The 20,992-nt window shown below is 61.0% G+C and overlaps 1 protein-coding gene across 6 annotated transcripts in view; it reads left to right on the top strand.

The window, feature by feature from the left end:
* The window catches only part of FOXP4 (forkhead box P4), a 51,024-nt gene extending 30,524 nt beyond the window's left edge, over window positions 1-20,500 (top strand). For 4 of the 6 annotated variants that reach the window (XM_047797400.1, XM_047797405.1, XM_047797401.1 and 1 more), the window contains 14 exons: window positions 5,558-5,680; window positions 6,219-6,305; window positions 7,870-8,017; window positions 8,150-8,363; window positions 8,596-8,700; window positions 9,453-9,540; window positions 10,421-10,504; window positions 10,641-10,812; window positions 10,896-10,972; window positions 11,737-11,838; window positions 15,429-15,550; window positions 17,419-17,485; window positions 17,783-17,952; window positions 18,612-20,500. In XM_047797400.1, coding sequence (XP_047653356.1) covers window positions 5,558-5,680; window positions 6,219-6,305; window positions 7,870-8,017; window positions 8,150-8,363; window positions 8,596-8,700; window positions 9,453-9,540; window positions 10,421-10,504; window positions 10,641-10,812; window positions 10,896-10,972; window positions 11,737-11,838; window positions 15,429-15,550; window positions 17,419-17,485; window positions 17,783-17,952; window positions 18,612-18,759 — 1,707 coding nt within the window. In that variant the 3' untranslated portion in view covers window positions 18,760-20,500. Of the gene's footprint in view, window positions 1-5,557; window positions 5,681-6,218; window positions 6,306-7,869; window positions 8,018-8,149; window positions 8,364-8,595; window positions 8,701-9,452; window positions 9,541-10,420; window positions 10,505-10,640; window positions 10,813-10,895; window positions 10,973-11,736; window positions 11,839-15,428; window positions 15,551-17,053; window positions 17,259-17,418; window positions 17,486-17,782; window positions 17,953-18,611 lie in introns of those variants that run through there. The other 2 variants (XM_047797403.1, XM_047797404.1) reach the window with 2 other exon arrangements.
* The last annotated feature ends 492 nt before the right edge of the window (window positions 20,501-20,992 follow it).

A 20,992-nucleotide genomic window follows, 5' to 3' on the forward strand; every position in this document is an offset into this window, starting at 1 on the left:
GGACACCTCCTCTGGCCGGTCCCGGTGCCAGAGAAGGGACTGCACTGGGTACAGGGACCCCCACCTTCTGCCCTGCACCTGAGTGCCCTGGCCTTCCTCCTGCAGGGCCTGGCATCTGTGGCTCAGAGTTGGAGCCTGGCTCTGCCCGCGGCGTCTCTCCTGGGCACGTCTTCATTACCAGTTGCTCTGGCCCTTTGGGTCCCTCGGCCCCTCCCTCTCTGCCTCCCCTCCCAGGCTCTCTCATTTGCTGAGGTCACCACGCTCCCCCCCCTTTGTCTCTCACCCTCTAACCCTGTCTCCTCTCGTTTCCTGTCTCTTGATGTCTCTCTGTCTCTTTTGTTTTCCTTTGCACAATCTGCCCTTTTTCCCCCTCCCCCTCCCCCCCAGCGAGCCAGCCCATCTGGCTGGCTGGGGGAGGGGAGATGGGGTGAGGGGCGGGGGGTAAGCCAGGCCTTCTGTTTACCTTTTGTATCACAAAGAACTTGGGAGAATTGCAGTCTGAGTCAGGGTGGGTCACAGCTCCGGGCCGCCTGCTTCCCTCCCCCTGGCCCGGCAGTGGGGGAGGCGCGGAATTGGGGAGAGGATTAAGCGGGGCTTTGAAAGGAAGTTTATCTAAGGGAGGAAGGGTGAGCACGATCTGGGCGTGAAGCACTGGAGCCTGGGGGATGGGGTGCTGAGGGGTGGGGGGGGCCCCGCCAAGAGCTGGGGGCCTGGAGGAGAAGGACCCGGGGCTGGGTTTTGTCCCGAGGCAGATTCCGCTGCTCTGGGCTTTATGGAAAACAAGCGTACGTGCTTTGGAGAAGTTGAAGGTGCTGGACAGCCGGGCTGAGCAGTGGCCGCCTTTTCAAAGTCTTCAACCTCAGGAGAGCCCTCGAGGGCGGGGGAATCGGGCAAAGAGGGGTAGCAGCCTGCGGGGCGGGGAGGGGAGGACGGAGTCTCGGAGACTCCCGAAGAGCAACATCTCGCACTGGAATGATGTAGAAGGTTTTCATGCCCACCTGGCGTCAAGACAGCGTCTCTTCTAATTAGGGGACGAGCCCCCCGATACTCCCTGGATCTGAAGTGGTCCTCAGGCTGCTGTTCTGAATCTTTTCCACCCTGGGCCCAGCCTAGGACCCCGTTCCAAGAACAGAGAGGGGTGGGCCGGGGAGCCGTAGGAATGTCCCCCAACCCAGAGAGGGTCTGTCTGCTGACCCAGGAGAGAGCGAAGGAGCTTGCGTTGCAGGCGGTTGGAGACTGAGGTCAGGCATCGAGAAGGACTTTGCAGCTGGGTGGGGGTGGGGAGATCTGAAAGAGGTGGGGGAGGAAGGGAGGCTGTGGAATATTCCTCAGGAGACCACCCCCATCCCAGAAACCTCACTTGACAAAAAAGGTCACTCTGCAAACACTTAGCTCTCCTTAACACTGGCAGAGTGATCACCATGGGGCAAACACTAGGTGGTCGACAAACACCGTCTCATCTAATCCTCGGGGCTAGATGCTGTTATGGGCCCCATGTTGCAGCTGAGGCAACTCAGGCCTGGTGAGGTTAAGCAGCTTGTCCAGAGTCACACTGCTAACGAAGGGCAGAGCCAGGGCTGGAGCCCAGACAACTCCAGAACTCCTACTTGGGTGCCTGCGCTGTGATGCTGCCACGTGCTTAGCACAGTAGTGAACCGCAGCCCCTACAGAGCCCTGGCCCCGTGGGTCTCTGGGCTCCGGGAGATGGCGGTTCTTGGGGCCATGGCCGAACCTCTCCAGGAGCTTGGAGCCCCAGCTGGTGAGCTTTCTCTTCCTCCTCCAGCCCTGCATAGCTTCCTTGCCCCTCACCCTCACCCTTAGGTTCGCAGGCTCCAAGGAAGTGGGGCTTCATCCCCGAGTGGGGTCTAGGGCCTAGAATCAGCTTTCTGTGAGCTCGAGGCTACTGAGGGGAGAAGGGAGAGTGCATTCCATGGATCTGGAGCTTGAATCAAGTGGGTGATGCAGCTGGATGGCAGCCCCTTTCCAGGGGTCCCCGTGGGATGCCGCTGTGCTTCCTAACTCAAGGAAGGACTGCCTGCCACTCACCTCCTGGCTGTGTGCGCCATCCCTCTCTTGGAGCGTTGGAAGACTTTCTAAAACCAGATTCGGTCTGGCTCCAGCCTAGAGATTGCAGGGAGAGGTCAAGGCACAGAGGGCACAGGTAGCTGAGAGTTTTGGCAGAAAGGTGGCCAGGGCAGGCTGTGCCCAGCCTTTGTCTCATCTTAGCCCCCTTGCCATTTTGGAAGTTCTTCTTGGTGTCTCACCACAGTCTTTCTTGCTGCAGCTCCAGCCAGGACTGCAGACTATCTTCTGGTCATTTGCAAGGGAGTTTAACCTAAGCTAAGCTCTGGCCTAGTCTCCCCACTCGCCCTGGGACCCCAGACCCCATACTTAAGAGGTTGCGTCTGGGTCCTTGATTCTGGCACCAAATTGCATCCATCCCAACTCTCGGCCTCCAAATAAGCTTCCCCTGTGTCAGGTACCACCCCTGTTTCTCCCAGGTCAGCCTACTGTATTCATGGTGGTTGGAGGGCCCCAGGCCTGAGCAGGGTCCCTGAGGGAGGGGCTGGAGGCAGCCGTCGGCATTTTGCCCAGGCCTCACACTGCCAGGGCTTTTGTAAGTGTTTAGCTGCCCTGGCCACCCTCCAGATGGTGACTCACGGGCCTCGCTGAGCTGACTGGCTGACGGTGCCCATCCTGACACATCCTAGCCTGGTAAGGGGTCAGCGGGGACACCAGGGGAGCTCCAGCTCAGTTCTTAGGACCCCCAAGGGGCGTGAGGGGAAGGGCTGGGCTCATCCAGGTCAGGCGCTCAGCCAGCAGCAGCCACCTCGCTGACCTTCCTTGACCCTACAGGGCCACTTTCGCGACAAGTCCACATGCGGCAGTCTGTCCAGATTGCTGCAGCCGCCTCTCCGGCCAGCTGCTCGGCCACTTGGCAGGAATGGTAGGGGCCAGGGAGGCCTTCCAAGGTCATTTCTTCCATTCCCCTGCCTCCCAGTAGGAAAGCCCCAAGGAAGGAAAGGCCACATCCTTTCCTGCAGGCCATTTGCTGTGACTCACACCCCTGGTGCCTGGAAGGATTCTCCTGGGTGTCTGGGCTCAGTCACCCCGGCTGGGGGCTCTGTCCACCTCCTCTGGTTCAGTCCTCACGGCCATGAGAATGGGAGGCCCAGAGCTTTGGTCCGAAGGGGCCCTTGTGTGCCTGAGGTGGGAGGAGGAGAAGAGGGGAAAAGGAAAATCCAGAACGTTTTAAAAAGTGATTTTCTTTACCTTTTTAGAATCTCACGGCATACATGTCCCTTTGACTCACTCCTTCTCCCACTGTCCCTCCGGGCCTCGGTTTCCTCGTCTGTCAAGCGGGGACCATGCCTGTGCTCACCCCAGGGTTGCTGTGAGGATGCAGGGAGATAAGACACATCAAGGGCTTAGCCCGGCGCCTGGAATATCATCAGCCCTCAGCAGCATCCTTTTGGGTGGAGCGGGGAGGGCAGGCCTCCCAAACCCCAGTGAGCAGAGGCGGAAAGTGAGGCTTGGTGATTTCAAAGTACAGTCAATGTCACGGGCAAGAACCTGGGTCACTGACTCAGAAATCCAGGGCCCTGAGCTCGACACCACGTGTCAGGTGCCCCCATGGGAGGACGAAGGAAGGATCAGGTGGGCAGCTGCCTCAGGGGCACCCAGCAGAGGGCATGGGCTGGCTCTGCAAGAGGGGGCGTGGATCGGTGCCATAGTCTGCCCCCCACTCCCAGAGGAGCTGGGAGTGGCAGGCACAGCCCTGCAGCCTGGCTTTCTCCCTCGGGAGAGAGTTGGAAAGAGGGAGGTGGCCTTTGGAATCTCCAGCGTTGTCGACGCCGTCAGCTCCCCTGATGGTTCCGTCTCTCCACATGCTCTCCTAACCCTTCTCAAGACCTGCTCTGCAGTGCGGTGTGAGGGCGGTGGGGCACCAGGAGCCGTGGAGCACATGGACCTGGCCTTACTTAAGGGTCTGCATTACAGGCCCCTCGGAGCCCTCAGCCACACGGTGTGGCCGGGGCTGAAAAGCAAGGTGCCTTTTCCAGGGAGGTTCATACAGAGATGACTAGGGTAAAAGAGGGGTGTGCAGGGCTGGGGCTCAGCCTCTAGTTTTGGGGGGGGCAAGAGGGGGTGCAGTGGGACTTAACGATGTTGCTGGATCCATTGCACTTCCCCCGCTGCTCCTCTGCCTGGGGACTCCCTCACTGTGGCTTAAGGCTGAGTCCCGCCCCTGCCAGGGATTCTCCTCTCCTGCCCCGTGTGTGGGGCTGGGGGAAGCTGAAAGGGTCCAGGAGTCCCCTGGGGGCATAACCTGTCCCTTCCTGACTAGGACAAGTCTCTGCAGGATGCCACCCCCTCCCCCCTCTCCTGACTGGGCCACCAGTACCCCTCCCTGGAGTAAGGTTGATCTCGGGGGAAAGTAACTCAGTTCAGGGGGCACGCTTAGTGAGGTTCCGCTGCGTGCCCGCACTCTGCTGGGGCGCGGGAGTGAGGTGGGAGAGTGATGGACAGTGGCCGATTGCCACCTGTCCTGCCAACGTGGCGCAACAGGACAGAGTGGCAGCTTGGACATCCCTGGCTCTGACTGCACAGCCCGGGAGTTTCAGGGGAGGTGGTAACGGGGAAAAGAATGATGATAATGCTTCTCCCTGAACCTCTTGCCTGTAGTTAGCGTCTCCAGGCCTCCTGTTGTGGGATGGGGTGGGGAGATAGGGGATAGAAAGCTGCCCCACTTTGGGCCTCGTGCCTGTTCCAGCTGGAAGGAGGCATCTCCAGTCCTTGTTTTATGGCTGAGGAGACTGACACCCCAGAAACAGCAGGTGACTTGCTGGAGGCCACATGGCAAGTTCAGTGCCAAGCTGGGATGGCGGCCTGCCTCCACTACCACCCCACCCAGCTTCCCTGTGTGGTCTTCTGTCTCCTGCACTTGGACCTGATTAGGGGATTGCACCTGCAGGCTCTCATGGGATGGCACCCCCAGCACTGTCCAGACGTCGGCTTGTGTGCCACCTAGATAGGCGTGGGGAAGTTTGCGACATGATGTGAGTGGAGCCAAAGTCCAGGTCCTCAGACTGCGTGGGCCACATTTCGAAACTTCCCTACTGGCCAGGCCCACCTTGTAGATAGTGCTCTCGGAATGGACTGAGCAGCATTCGGGAGCGGCTAGGCACACCCCCGCCCCCATCCCCATCTCTGGGGGAGAAACCCTCCCAAGCATGGATCCTGCTGACCGGCGTGACCAGCATGTCGAGAGAGCGCATCCTACAGTAGCAGCCAACCCTTAGAAGCACTTGCTGTCTGCAGGCCCTGTTCTAAGTACTAACTCATTAGCCCTCACAGTGACCTGAAGAGGCAGAAAAACCAAGAACAAGGGAGGTGAGTCACTTGTCCAGGGACACACAGCCAGCCGATGGCAGAGCCAGCACGAGAGCCCGGGAAGGCTCACTCAGGAGCCACGGGGACTGGGCCTTGGGTGCATGCCCGCCCCTTTCCCTGGGGTGAGGTGGAAGCCAGCGGGCTCACAGGGCCCTGAATCCCACAGGTGCCTGTGTCAGTGGCTATGATGTCGCCACAGATGCTCACGCCCCAGCAGATGCAACAGATCCTGTCGCCCCCACAGCTGCAGGCCCTGCTCCAGCAGCAGCAAGCACTCATGCTCCAGCAGGTGAGTGCCCCCCAGGCAGCTGGCGAGGCGGGGAGAGGAGGGTGGGGCGCTCCAGGCACTGGCCTTCCCCACTCCCACCCTGTTTACTACCCACATCACCCCGGGCCAGAGCAGTGGCAGAAAGAAACCAGAGAGACTGCTCAGGCTGGATTGGCCTGCATTCCTCCAGGACAGCTGGGGAGAGGTCAGAGGTCAGGCCTCTCCCACAGCAGACCCTCACCCCCCACCCCACCCCCGCCAATGCTCCCTCACAGTGTGCAGGCCCCACCGTATCTCCAAACCCCGGGAAGGACAAAGGACATCCAGGCACCTTGTCCTGAACCACCGGGGAGACAGAGGGCTCCGGGCTGTGGGGCAAAGCTCCCCTCCCCCTTCCCTCCTTTCCACCCCATCCTGGGGCTGCTTAGGGACCCGTCTCAGAGCAGACCTCTCCCCAGCTGTCCTGGAGGACACCTGTTCCACAAGAGGGCTGGCGTTGCTTTGGGGTCGGCCATCCCCTGCCTGCGCTAACCCCTTCCCACCCGCTGTCCACTCCCAGCTGCAGGAATATTACAAGAAGCAGCAGGAGCAGCTCCACTTACAACTCCTAACCCAACAGCAGGCTGGGAAGCAGCAACCCAAAGAGGTAAGGGCTGGAGCAAGGCCGGAGGTGCCCCTCAAGTGACCCCCCCACACACCTGCAGACCCCGCCCTCTCCCCGCCCTCTAGACAACACTGGGAATCCCAAAGCAGCCAGGAGAGAATTGCCTTGTGGGGATACTACAAAAAAAAAGGAAAGAAAGGCTGAGGGAGGGGATGGGGCAGCGGAGGCATGGGGGACAGAGACCCCCGTTTCTCCATTCCCTCCAACCTTCTTCAGTCCTTCTCGCCTCATTCGATTAGGAGAAGGGCTGTGCCCTGTGTTGTCTGAGGAGGGGCGGTGAGAGAGAGTGTGAGTGATGGTCCTCCTTTCATGACCCCCTGCTGCCCTGCCCTGCCCTCTTCCTGCCCACTCCTCTCTTAGTGACCCAGCACCTCAGCCCAGCCCTGGAAATCCTCCGAGGCACCCCCCCTCCCCCACCTCATCCTGCCCTAACTTCTGTCGTTTCTTATAATATCCTGCACCACCTCTCCAGAGAACTTCCCAGCCTCCACCCCCTACTCATCTGGGCCATGGTGCCTCCTAAGTTGCCACACCAGGCCCTGCGGTGCCCCCCACCTCAGGTCCCAGACACATGCTTCCCTTCTCCTGGCCAAACCACAACCTTAATTCTGAGTTGCCTCTCCCTGGAAGACTGCCCTGCGGATGCCCCGTCATTCGCTCCCACCCACAGCCTCCCCCTCAAAGGGCTTGTATTTGCTGCATTTCTCTGCATGATCTTGAGGCTGGGTTTACCAAGTAGCCAGCAGCGCCCCCCCCCCCCCCGCCGCTTTCCCCAGGGCAAGGGGGCCAACCCACCCTGCCTCCCAAGCAACCCAGGACTTGCTTGGCTCCTGGGCTCAGAAAAGACTTGCTGGCAGGCTGGCCATCCCTGAATCCAGGGGGAGGGTGCCATGGGGGCCAGACCAGGAGACAGAGGCACTGCGAGCAGACCGAGCAAGTATAGGCAGGGCAGGCAGCAGGCACCTGGGCAGTAGCCACATGCTTGTTCCCTTGCCTGGGTGCCTGGGTCCTGATGACCTGCTGAGGCTGATCTTTTAAAGTCCCACCGGACTCCTTGAGTCTCTGTATCTAAGAAGCAACAGAGGAGAGGAGCTGGCGGGGAGAAGGCCCCCTCCTTGGAGCGGAAGGGGGGCACTCCGGGCATGTGGGAAGGGTGCCTGCCAGGCGGGAGTGGCCCCCGGAGCTGACAGGCTCATCTATCATTGTGATGAGAGCCCCCCGCCCCCTGAGGCGAGCACAGCTGCGGTGCGGGAGCTGAAGCAGCGGAAGGAGGGAGGCGGGAGCAGGGAGGGCGTCGTGCTGCGTGTCTGGGTCTGGCTGTGTGTGTGTTTGCGCGCGCGCGTGCGTGCATGCGTGTTTACTGCGAGGAGGCATGCAGCCCTATGGAAGCTGGGCCGGGAGCAGAGAGGCTGCAGCTGCGGACACCACAACGACAGCACCGGGGGCCGACAGGCCTTGGGAGGGGGTGGCTGCAGGGTGGGGGCCAGATGGCACGCCTGAGGCTGATGGCACCCCTCTCTGCCCGCCCCCTCGGGCCCCCCACCAGGCACTGGGGAACAAGCAGCTGGCCTTCCAGCAGCAGCTCCTGCAAATGCAACAGTTGCAGCAGCAGCACCTGCTCAACCTGCAGAGGCAAGGGCTGGTCAGCCTGCAGCCCAACCAAGCCTCGGGGCCCCTCCAGACCCTCCCACAAGGTGAGTGCCCAGCCCCCACCCAACCCCAGCCCCACAGCCCTCACCATCTGGGGGGCTGGCAGCCCTTGCTCCCAGGAGTGAGGTGTAGGGGGGAGGGCATGCGTTCCAGCCTCCCCTCTCTCTTTCCCGCAGCAGCCGTGTGCCCAACGGACCTGCCCCAGCTGTGGAAGGGTGAGGGTGCTCCCGGGCAGCCCGCCGAGGACAGCGTCAAGCAGGAGGGGCTGGACCTCACTGGCACAGCCACCACCGCTACCTCGTTCGCCGCCCCCCCCAAAGTCTCACCCCCCCTCTCCCACCACACCCTGCCCAACGGACAGCCCACTGTGCTCACACCTCGGAGAGACAGGTGCGGGGCTCCGGCTGGGAGGAGGTTCCACAGACCCGCCCGCCTGGAGAACCAGCCGGGACCCTGAGGGCTGGCACCTGTGGTGGGGGCTGGGAGGGAGGAGTGGCACTCAGGGATGGGGAAGTTTACCTCTGCCAGGGCACACAGAACTGCTCAGATGGGGGAGCTGGCGCAGGGCTGCCAGGGTCTTCGGGGTCCCTCACCAACATCTCCCTCCCTCCTGCCCTCCCAGCTCCTCCCACGAGGAGACGCCCGGCTCCCACCCCCTGTATGGACACGGAGAGTGCAAGTGGCCCGGCTGTGAGACCCTGTGTGAAGACCTGGGCCAGTTTATCAAGTAAGTATCCCCCTGACCCCCCGGCTCACCACCCCCCAAGAGGACCCTGCGTCCCCTAGCCTGCCACCTAGCTTGCCCCTTCTTGGGCCTTCAGCCACCAGCTGTCCTGCCATCCTCACCCTGGGGGGCCTGGGTCCTTTTCTGTCCGCTGTCAACTCCCTGATCACTCCTGCTCCCCTCCCAGCCTGTATTCCTGGGCCAGCGGCCTCCCCGCCCCCTCCCCAGGCTGCCGGAGCCCAGCTGGGTGGGGTGTGAGGGGGAGGGGAGGACTCCCCCCCCCCCCCCCGCCCACTGCCCTCCCCAGCTTCCCCAGGCTCAGCCCGGAGAGTGATGGCCTAGTGACGGCCTTCGGGCCTGGCGGACAGGCGGCTGGCAGCAGGCGGCCAGCTGCCACGGCCGTGCCAGGCTCTGTCACTGACTGATTAACTCCGCTGTCTCCCGGACCCTTGCAGCATCAGGGTCAAACAAATTGTTTTCACGCTTCGTCAGAGGTTTACTTAATTAGTTCATTTGCAATTAGATCTCTCTGTAGCTAGGATTTTAGCAAAGACATCAAAGGAGGCTGACGAGAGAAGGCGGCTTCCTCCGTTGCCCCGTTGTTTTTCTTTTTTTCCCCATCTCTTTCCCTTCTTTGTGTCTCTTGGTCTGTGCTTTCCAGGCTGTGGGCGGGATTAGAGGATGGGATGGGAGGGTGGTGACAGCAGGAGAACCCGAGCCAACTTTCTCTTCTCCACCCCCTCCTCCCCCGGAAGACACCTCAACACAGAGCACGCCCTGGACGACCGGAGCACGGCCCAGTGCCGCGTTCAGATGCAGGTGGTGCAGCAGCTGGAGATCCAGGTGGGGCCCAGGCAGCGGGGAGGGACATGGGGGCTCCCGCTCCTGCCCCACCCATGGGCACTGACTTTGCAGGAGGGACTTAGGGGGTCTCATCTGATGCTTTTCCTAGGTCCTAATTAGGTTGGGGGGCCAGGGCACCTGAATTCCGAGGGGGAAACCAAGGTTGGGGGCTGTCTCTGCTAGAAGGTCCCACCTCCTACCAGTCAAAACAACAGAAATGAACAGGAATGGGAATAGCACTTACTCTGGGCTGTGCTAAATACTTTGCCTGTGTAACTCCAGGAATCCTCTGCACAACCTTACGTGGTGGGTACTATTATATGCCCACTTTACAGATTCGGAAAACAGAGGCACAGAGAAGCAAAGTTTCCTGCCTCTGGTCACTCAGGCAGTGGGAAGCAGAGCTGGAACTAGAACTGGGGCAGCCTAGCTCCGGAGGCTGCTCAGGACAGCCCGTCAGGCAGCCAGTCACTATTTACCCATTTCCCTCTGGCACCTAGCAGAGCGCCCTGCGTGAGAGGGTAGTGGTGAAAGATCTATTGAATTTATGAATTGGGGTGAATGGATCATTCATCCATTCCCCCGTGTCCATTGAATGCGTGAGGACACTCTCACACACAAGTGCCACTGAACTCGGGTGATGTTCAGCCACAGCCTCTACCCTGGGTGGGGAGAAGAAGCGGGTCTTCAGCGAGCAGGCAGCCCCCCGGCCTGGCCTTGGGGTGCGACGGGCCAGAGGGGCAGGGAAGAGCCGGGGCCTTCCAGGAGCTGGGATGCCATGGGCAGGGCGAGTGGTGGTGCGGACAGGAGCGCGGGGAGGAAGAGGACCCGGCTGCCTCCCCGCAGGCACAGCCCCTGCTCACCTCCGGCCTCTCCACAGCTCGCCAAGGAGAGCGAGCGGCTGCAGGCCATGATGGCCCACCTGCACATGCGGCCCTCCGAGCCCAAGGCCTTCAGCCAGCCAGTGAGTGACTCCCTTCCCGGCGGGCCTCCCAGAACCCCCCACCCGAACCCCCGCCCTCCAGCCTGGGTCTCCGCATCCTCCCCGCGTCCCTCCCTCACAGCTGAACCTAGTCCCCAGCTCCTCCTCCTTCTCCAAGGTGACCGTCTCCGCAGCCGACTCGTTCCCAGATGGTCTCGTGCACCCCCCCACCTCGGCCGCCGCCCCTGTCACCCCACTCCGGCCCCCTGGCCTCGGCTCTGCCTCCCTGCACAGCGGGGGCCCCGCTCGCCGGAGGAGCAGTGACAAGTTCTGCTCCCCCATCTCCTCAGGTAAGGGCCTCAGGGAGGGGCTGTTCCCCAAGCGCCCCCCACCCCCCCTTCGGGCTACCTCATCCTCTGTCTGTCTCCCCCAGAGCTGGCCCAGAATCACGAGTTCTACAAGAACGCCGACGTCCGGCCCCCCTTCACCTACGCCTCCCTCATCCGCCAGGTGAGCCTGGGGAGGCAGACGGCGAGGGTCCCCCTCCTTTGGGGGGCCCAGCCTCCTGGAGGATCCCAGGGCCAGAAGATGTAACTTGCCACCTGACATTTGGCCTCTGCCACTCGCCCCTGCGTTTTCCTTTTCAACCAGCCAGGATCTCCTCCTGGGTTGGGCTGAGCCAGCCTGCTGATCACGCAGACGTGTCTCTGGGGTCACACACACTATTGTTGCTTGTTCCACCCGCTGTGTCTGTCTCCCGTTCTCGTGTCCATGTGCGCACACTCACAGGAGACCATTTTCCCATAGACCTTTGGTTGCTCGTAATCTGTCCCCCCACCCCCCCGCCCGCACATGCAGGTGCATACACACACCATCTCATGCTTAGGGGTGCCCTTTGCCAAAAATCAAGATAAATTCCACACAGCCCCCACGCCTGCAGCTCTTTCTCCCCAGAATCCTGCTTTCCTTCCCCACGGAGGGCGGGGTCCCTTGGAGCCATTTTCCCTCCAGAAGAAATGCCCATGCCCCTCGCACGAGTGCCTGGCCCTTGAGCCTCGTGTTCCCTTCAGCCCCTGGCTGGGCTGTGACCCGCTGCCCCCTCTCAGGGGGCTGGCGGGCACCCCCAGGCTTGTCCACCTGCTTCCACAGAGGGTCTCCTCTGCTCTCTGACGAGTTAAGGGCCAGACAGAGGGGAGCTCCTGGGGGAGAAAACCCAGGCCTGTGACCCTTGGAGGCCCACGCGGAGGGTCCTTGTCCTTCTTCCCTGCCCGCAGGCCATCCTGGAAACCCCCGACAGGCAGCTGACCCTGAACGAGATCTATAACTGGTTCACCAGGATGTTTGCCTATTTCCGGAGGAACACGGCCACCTGGAAGGTGAGGCCTGCCCCCTGCTCAGCTGGGGCCCAGGCGGCCCTGACAGTTCCACATCCCTTGAGACCAAGGCTGTCTAATCCCCTTGGAGAGGGGGATTCTACAGAAATGGCCCCACCAGGGCCCCTGCACCCCCACCTCCAGTTCTCTGGAGTTGCCCCCCCACGGGGCCCAAAGACACCAGCCCCCTGAAGTAGGGCGTCCAGGAGCCCGTAGTGGGCTAGGCCACTAGGGAGGCCTGGGTTACATTCGCAGGTGGCCCTGAGGGTCCAGATTCCTTGGCTACAGGCCCATGCTCTGAAGCCCTGGCAGGGCGAGGGGTGTGCAGGCCTGGACGCAGGGATGGACGGAGACCCTGGACTCTACGCTGGGGCACAAATGCTCACCACAGCTCTGCCACCAGTGGCAGGAAGATAATTGTCTCCATCCAATTAGTCGCTTTAACACCTTCAGCCGTAAGTTTTCCTGGGGCTTAGAAGCAAGCCGGGTGGGGGGGATCCTAGAAAAATGGGACACAGATGTAGACACGGTATGTCTGTCTGTCTGATGGGTTGAGAATATTAGCGTCTGTGCAGCAGGGTGGGAAGAGGGGAGAGGAGGAAGAAGGGAGTGTCTGTGCCCTGTGGGAACGGAGGGACTCCAGAGAAGGATTTGTGGTCCTAAAGGATTTGTGGTCCTAGCCTCCCCCCTGCCCCCCTCCCCCCCAATTCTTGGAACCTGAATTGGCTCCCTGACTCTTGAGTCCCCCTGCTGGCCAGTGCAGAAGCTGCAGTCAAACAGCCTACCTCCCCATCCTGCCAGCTTTCATTGTCACCCGGACCCTCTCCCGACCCTTGACCTGGAGAAGGTGGGGTCTGTACAGGACCCAGCCTCCTCTGCTTCAAGCCTGTGCTAAATGCAGCAGGAGAGACTGCTCCACGACCCTCTGTATCCCTATGCCCAACTCCCAAAGCCTGGGAAAGAGGCTGTGAGGCTGGGACAGCTGCTCTGATTGGCTGTGAGTGATGTCATTTCCGGCCAACCACAGCCCTGCCCCCTCTCTGAGCCAGCAGGGCATTCTTGGGGCCGCTTGGTCCAGTCCCCAGCCTGCTCGCCAGTTTGGATACCAGGTTTCATTAAGCGATAGAGCCCTATACCAAGATTAGGGATCATTGCAATTGTTATATATTTAATATTATATATTAATCCTCTACTTTTAGGGGAGTCGGTATAGAGCTGCACTTCCCTAAGATGGCCCCCTCCTTGTGGGCAGTGACTCTCACCCACCTACTCTCCTTTTCTGTTCTCTCTCTCTCTCTTTTTTTTTTTTTTGTCTTTTCAGGGCCGTACCTGTGGCATATGGAGGTTCTCAGGCTAGGGGTTGAATTGGAGCTGCAGCTGCCGGCTTACACCACAGATACAGCAATGCCAGATCTGAGCCACATCTGAAACCTGCACCACAGCTCATGGCAACGCTGAATCCTTAACCCACTGAGTGAGGCCAGGGATCAAACCTGTGTCCTCACGGATACTAGTCAGGTTCATTACCACTGAGCCATGACGGAAACTCCCTTTCCTGTTCTCTCTTGATTGCATTGTCCTCTGCAACCTCTACTCTCCTTTCCTGCGATCAGGAGGAGCTGGCTTAGGTGACCCTCCTAAACCCCTCAATGACCATTACGAAGCCACCCCTCTCATAGACCAACCCCCGGCCCTCATACCACCTTCGACTGGGGGCCCAGCCTTGGTCATCTCAGTGTCGTATCTCCCTCCCACATCTCCCCCTCCATCTCCCACCTAGTCTGGGTCCCAGCAAGAAACCAGTTCAGTGAGTGAGCTTCCCAGTGAGCTATGTTCTTCTGCTGCTTCTGCCACTTGGGAGCACTGCCTGGGCCTTGCCTGTGGCACAGCAGCATCTGTCTCGGCTTGTGGTCCACTCTGACCTTCAGGACTTTTGCCACCAAGCTTCCATGCATGTCACTTGGGAAATACACCCTGTCCTCCCCCAACTCTGTTTCCTTTCTACCCCCACTTCTGACCCATTTATCTGCCTCTTGAGGGCCCACCTCTCTTCCTCCACTGTTTCAGCCCCCCCCCCCCCCCCCGCCCCAATCCTGAGATGCTGTCCACTTCAGACCAGGGCAGAAGGGTCGGGGGCCGGCATGGACCAGGCCAGCTGCTGTTCATCCGGGGACAGAGCTGCCATCTGCCAAGCTGATGCTCCTCGCCAGCCCTCCCCCTGTGTCCGTCCCCTCCCAGGGCCCATGTTGTGGGCCCATCCTTTTGTTTACGCAGCCCCCGCCAGACCCCTTAAATTGCCGTTAATGTTTCAGCGTAACGAATTAGTCTCTCATCACGAATCAGGCTTCGAAATGAGGGAAAAAAGCCCCGGTGAGGCCATCCTTGGAAATTGGGGTCATTCTCATTTGCAAAGCGGAGGATCGGAGCCCCGTAATGCGGGCAAATTTATTCCAAGGCAGGAGCCCCGGCGTGATTAGGCCCTTTGTAATTATCGCTCCAAGAGATTCCACTCCAGCCGCCCGCCTCCCTCGTGGATTAGCAAGCGAGTCGGAAAAATACACAGGATTTAATTAGAGGCAAATTAAAATTGGTAATGAAATCGGGCCAGTTGCAAGTGGCAAGAGTTGGAAGGGAGAGAGGGAGAGGGGCTCTCCAGGGGCACGGCTGCCCGCCCAGCCTGCTTTCTTCCCCGTTTAGAAAATGTGAAGAGGAGACAAGGATGGAGATGGGGGGTGGGAGCTGGGGGTGACAGGTAACAGGGACAGGGCCGGCCGGGAGCTGAAGCTGAGAGCAGAGCCAAGGGACAGGAGCCAAGGACGTGGCGGGAGCTGGGCAGCGGCTAGGGCCCTAGTCAAGGCTCCCAGGGGGTTGGGCCGAGCACCCCCGCCCTCGCCCCAGTGTCCTACAAACCAGATGACCTCAATTCCTGAAGTTCTCTTGCCGGGAGGAGATGGGACTGACAAGGTGACTTTCCTCTTTTCCCTTCTCTTCCTGCTGTACAGCCATTAAACCCATGCTCTCCTTTCACCCAGCCTACCTATGGGAACACGCATGTATTAGGCCTCTACTGTATACTGTATGCTCTGAGCCACAGCCCAAAGTCAAGGCTGTCCTGTGCCAAGGGCGTCAAGGAAGTTTTCAGTGAGGCTTCCTGAGTTATCCCCTAAACTTTGACAGGCTCAATGGCAACTCTGTGTGCACCTGAGATAAGGTGTCCCAGGCTTGCTGAGGTGCCAGGGCCTGAGTGTGATCTCGTGCCCATCAGGAGCCCTAACAGGCACCTGTGTCTAATTAATGATGATGGGGAAACAGATTGCTAACTAGGGCTCATTCAGTTGGTAGGCAGCTTCCCAAAATGTGGCAGGGAGGGAGCAGATGGCACAATGGGGTGTTGCTGGTGAAGATGCTGGGAGCCCTGGCTCCAAGGGCAGAGAGGGTCTTCTGCCTGCTCCCCACTCCCTGTGCATCCCTGGGCCGGGAAAGCTGGGACCAGGTGGGACCTGAGACCCCCCTCCCCGCCCCCCGTCTGTGCTCCCGTGGGGTGGAGGCGGAGCCGGGCTCTGAGCATCTGCTTCTTGTCACTACACCCCCAGAACGCGGTGCGACACAACCTCAGCCTGCACAAGTGCTTCGTGCGTGTGGAGAACGTCAAGGGCGCCGTGTGGACTGTGGACGAGCGAGAGTACCAGAAGCGGAGACCGCCAAAGATGACGGGGTAGGTGGGCTTGGCCCGGGGCAAGGGGCACCTCTCTGCACCACATCCTTCCCACTGTGGGGTGGGAACAAGGGGTGGAGGAGCCCAGGAGTACCGGGAAGTGACAGAGGATTAGGCAGAGGACATTTCTGTCTTGTTCTGCCCTTGCTTCTGACTGCAGGCAGGAGTTGAGGGGAACCTGGCATCAGAGAGACAGGCCCAAAGTAGCCATGGCCGGAGCTGGCACATGGGAAGATGGCAGCCATATGGCCGTTGGTGAGGCCGCTACCACCCCCAGAGCCACCCTCCCCATCTTGTCACAGGATGAGCCAACGTGTGAAAGGCCTGGGGCCCCATCTCTTCCTTTTACAGGGAGAGGAGGCCCAGAAGAGGGCAAGAGGCTGGAGGGAGGTCACACAGCAGATTCCTGGCAGAGGTGGGTCTCTGACCTCTGCCAGCAGCACTTGCAGGGAAAGTGAGGAGCGTGGGGGAGGGCCACAGCCTCCTCTTTCTCGGCTCCCCCTCTGGTACTGGCCGCCTCCCCAGCAGGGCTCCCCCAACAACCCACACAGACGACCGCTCGCCCTTGAAGAGGGAGAGGTGGGTCTGAAGCAAGTTAGATGGACGTGGGTGCCTGTTCCCCTCAAAGGTTCCTTCTGCGCTCAGGCGCTGTGGAGGCCGGGGCAGGGTAGTCTCTGAAAAGGGAAGGAAAGCCGTCCCCTTCTGAGCGTCCCCCTCATGCCAGCCACAGCACCTAGCATCTTCATTTCTTATTATCAACTTGGAATCAAGACCTGGGTTCAGGAGTTCCCCTTGTGGCTCAGCAGGTTAAGAACCCAGTATAGCATCTGTGAGGACACGGGTTTGATCCCCGGCCTTGTTCAGTGAGTTAAGGATCTGGTGTTGCCATGAGCTGGGGCGTAGGTCGCAGATGTGGCCCTGATTGAACCCCTAGCCTGGGAGCTTGCGTATCCCCTGGGGGTGGCTGTCAAAAGGGAAAAAAGAAGACCTGGGTTCGAACGACATCTCTCCTCACCAGCTGTGTGACCTTGGCCCAGTTCCTTAACCTTTCTGAGATACTCTCTCAACTTTGAGTGGTCACTGTGGAAGGAGAGCCTGGAGCCATCGCTTTTCCTGACGCAGCTCCCCAACACTTTTCTATGCAGAAGAGCCTTTGGTTTGGAGCACGTGGGGGCCCGGCTGAGCACGTGGGTCATTAGATGTCTTACAGTTCAGGATGACAAGAAAGTGGATTTGGGAGTTCCCATTGTGGCTCAGCAGAAACGAATCCAGCTAGCATCCATGAGAATGTGGGTTCGATCCCTGGCCCCACTCACTGGGTTAAGGATCCGGCATTGCCGTGAGCTGTGGTGTAGGTTGCAGATGCAGCTCAGAGCTAGCATTGCTGTGGCTGTGGCACAGGCTGGCAGCTGCAATTCCTATTCGACCCCTAGCCTGGGAACTACTTGCGGGTGCGGCCCTAAAAAGCAAAACAAAAGAGAGAGAGACAGCGTGATTTTACAGGTCCGGAAGTGGAGGCTGTCATTCGGACCTTGCTGAACTTCGGGACATCCCGACTGGCGAGGAAATGCTGGGCAGCATGCTGTGAAGACAGACGCTGGGAGGGATCCGGTTCCCACTGTTCGGCTCTGAGGCCTGGGGCATGTCCAGGCCCCCGGGGAACCCCAGCAGCTCACCTGGGAAGGGGGCTGTCTGGACCTGCTGTGCCAGGTCAGCAGGAGGATTGACTGAGATGGGGCAGCTGACTCCAGCCTCCCAGGCGAATGCAGGGGACAGTCCCTGGCGCAGAGCAGGTCCTCAGTCGGGGTCAGGGCGTGAGTGAGGGGTAAGCCAACGAATGAAGCCAAGGCTGCCTTCTCTTCCCCCAGGAGCCCCACCCTGGTGAAGAACATGATCTCAGGCCTCAGCTATGGAGCACTTAACGCCAGCTACCAGGTAGGACTGGCCCGGCCCCCCACTTCCCTCCTGCACCCCAGCCTTCCCCAGGGTGGGCAGAGCCAATGGCGTCCCCTTCCCTGGCTCGTCTGCATCAGGGGGCAGGGGGTCTGTCTCCCGGGAAGGGAACACGCCCAGCCCAGGTTCTCAGGAAAGCTGGGGGCAGGTCAGGGTTGAGGCTCCAGCCTGGGGCAGGCTGCTGGCACACAGACACGCAGGAGGCCCCCGAGAGGTGGGGAAGGGACAGCCCTCAACCATGTGGTGCCCACCGACCGGCCCCGACTCTCTGCCCTCCAGGCTGCCCTGGCCGAGAGCAGCTTCCCCCTCCTCAACAGCCCTGGCGTGCTGAACCCCGGCTCCGCCAGCAGCCTCCTGCCCCTCAGCCACGACGACGTGGGCGCCCCCGTGGAGCCGCTGCCCAGCAATGGCAGCAGCAGCCCCCCTCGCCTCTCCCCACCGCAGTACAGGTGAGCCCGAGGCACAGGCCCCAGCCCACCCCAGGGCCCCCCAGACACCTACTCCCCCCCCTTGTCACCTCTGGCACAGCTGTCTCCCCAGGACTAGGGGCCCCTCTCTCCCCTCCCCTGTATCCTCTTTTATTTCCACCCCTTCTCCATCCTTTCATCTCCCCTTCCCAACCAAAGGCAAGCTCTGTCCCTCCCAGCATCTCCCTCTCTCTGAAGAGCACCCTGGGGAGACTAGACCTGAGAAGTCAAGCCCCAGCAGCTCAGAGATGACCGGGGTCCTGGGGAGGCAAGCTCTCACACTCCCCAGCGCCCCCAGATTCTGGGGAGTTCCCGTTGTGGCTCAGCAGGTTACAAACCCCACTAGTATCCATGAGGATACGGGTTTCATCCCTGGCCTTGCTCAGTGGGTTAAGGATCCAGCGCTGCTGCGAGCTGCCAGCGTAGGTCCCAGGTGTGCCTGGGATCTGGCGATGCTGTGGCCTAGCTGGCAGCTGCAGTTCCAATTCAACCCCTGGGCATATGGGAACTTCCCTGTGCTTCAGGTGTGGCCCTAAAAAGAAAAGAAAAAAAAAAAACAAAGTCCCCAGATTCTGGATGCCTTCTGGGGAGGGAGCAGGCAGAGGAAGGCCCCCAGAGTGCCCACATCCCCTGTGTCACAGCCACCAGGTGCAGGTGAAAGAGGAGCCAGCCGAGGCGGAGGAAGACAGGCGGCCGGGGCCCCCTCTCGGGCCCCCCAACCCCAGCGCGGTGGGGCCTCCAGAAGACAGGGACCTGGAGGAGGAGATGCCGGGAGAGGAACTGTCCTAAGGGCCTTGGGGGCAGGCAGGGCAGGGGTGAGACCCCTCCCTCGGGAACCCAGGCCCCACCTACCCCCACTCCACACCCCGCCCGCACCTCAAGGCACTTGCAGGACTCAGGCCAGCAACTCCCAAGGTGACCTGACCTACGACACTCGGGGTGGGCAGGGACGGGCTGCCCCCGAGGGGACACGGAACCCCTGGTCTGGGACCGGCAGAGGACACGGAGGGCCCAGACCCCTCCTCAGCCCCTCCCCTACATCTGAATCCCGCCTCCCCCCCAACCACCAGCAGAGCAGCAGCAGCAGGGCCCCCCTCCCCCACCAGCTCGCCCCCACAGGGCCCCTCAGCGCCATGGAGACCCGCAGGCGGGGCTAAGCCACCCTCTCAAACCCAGGGCCCCCACACCTGCCTCTGGCTGTGTTTTCTGGCCAGAGGCCTCCCCTCCCTAATAATCCGCACCTTTCCACCTTCTCCTCCGAACTGTGAAGAGGTAGCTCCACCCTACTCCTACCCCCTCCCTGGCCTGGGGTGGGGGTGTTGAAGTCTCAGAGCAGCCCGGCAGAAACCTGCCCTCCTCAGCGGTGCCCATTCCGAAAGCCGCAGCTGGGATGGGACAAGTCGGGACAAAGTGCCCTGGGTGGGAAGGGATGCATGGGAGCGGGCAGCAGGCTTCCAGCCCCTCCCCCAGGCTGAACTGGGCCTCCACCCCCATTTGCGGCGTGCTGCTCCCCACGCCAGGGAGCAGAGGAAGAGGCCCGTGCCAGGTGGAGCCCCCAAAGGCAGCCGAGCGACCCTTGAGGCTGGAGTTGGGACCAGAGGTGGTGCCAGGACCGCGGGGAAGCGTCCACCTCAATCCTGGGGAAAGGCCAGGCTGAAACCAGGCCTGAGGGGAGGGCAGGACGAATACGGTGGCAGCTGTGACTCAACGGGTCACCCCCACCCCACCCTTCAGGTCCCCTGTGCGGTCTTTCCTTGCCGGCCCTCAGCATCCCTCCCCTCCACCCCCTACCCCACCCCACCCCCAGTTACACGGATGACCAAAGACCTTTCTTATGCCGGAAGCAAAAACCAAAACTTTTTGTTGGCTTTTCCTTTGTCGCCTCCCCCCCAGTCCCTGCTCCCCCGGCCCCCGGGCTGGAAGCCCTCCCTCACTTAAGTTATTGTTTTAAACCAAAGTTTACAGTGTCTGTTGGTGGCCAAGACCCTCTCTCCACCCTTCCTCCCCCTGCACCCTGAGGACCCTGGGACTCAGAAGAAGCTGGGGACCCTGCTCACCTCCCCTCTGCTCTTGCCCAGCCTGGGGGAGGAAAGAGGGGAGGAGCCGCAGCCCTCAGCACCCCGCGGGGTTCTCATCCCCTTTGGGCGGTGGGCACGGGGGAGCCCTCTTCCCAACCCTGGGCTGCTTCCTGGGGGTTCTCCAAACCCCCCCCCCTCCAGGACCAAGTCCCCCATCACACTGGGAGTGTGGATTCCAGCAAAGGCGCTGGAAAAAAAGACTCTCCACAGACCCCCTATGGGGGATCCCAACCTAGGGCCAACGCGGGGTGTGTCGATACTTCGGACCGTCCAGGCCCGGCCCCTTTGCTGAGAAGACTCCTTGGACGATTTCTCAAAAGAACCCCACATACACCCCCTCACAAGCCACCCCTCCCGAGAGGCAGGGGGCCCTCCGCCCTCTCCCCTGTGTACTCCCCACCTGTGTTCTGTTTGACCAGCACAGAAATATTAAACGTCCTCTATTCACCGGGCCCTGCGTGTGTCACCAAGGTGAGGGAGGGCAGGGGCGGGAAAGTGCTAGGACTGCTCTGAGCAGCCGGCGGGGGGGGGGGGGGGGGGGGAGGAGGGGTGCCCCCGACAGTGGGGGCTTCTGAAGGGGCGCTTCCTGCGTTGGCAGGAGCCAGCTTGTGCCCTGGACACCGCCACATTCACGGCCCAGGCCTGCGGGTTCCTCTCTGCTCCCCCCCCCCACCGCCCCTCATTCTTCATTTGGCATCCCCGGTCTCCATCGTTTCTGTTTTCTCCAAAAGTCATAACTCATTTGGTTTGAAAGCTAAGTTCCTGCCCCCATGTTTTCAGCAGGGAGTAGACGGCAGGATGGATCTGGCTGCAGGGCCACGGCCCCTGCAGATCCCTAACTATACCCAGGGCCTCTGGGCCCGTCACCCGTCTTCGTGGGGGCTACTGGGATAGGGGCGTGTGTGGCAGGGCTCTTTAGTGGGTGCATGCCCACCCCTGCGTGT

The sequence above is a fragment of the Phacochoerus africanus genome, chromosome 9 (genome assembly GCF_016906955.1).
Source record: "Phacochoerus africanus isolate WHEZ1 chromosome 9, ROS_Pafr_v1, whole genome shotgun sequence".
In the NCBI taxonomy this organism is placed as follows: Eukaryota; Metazoa; Chordata; class Mammalia; order Artiodactyla; family Suidae; genus Phacochoerus; species Phacochoerus africanus.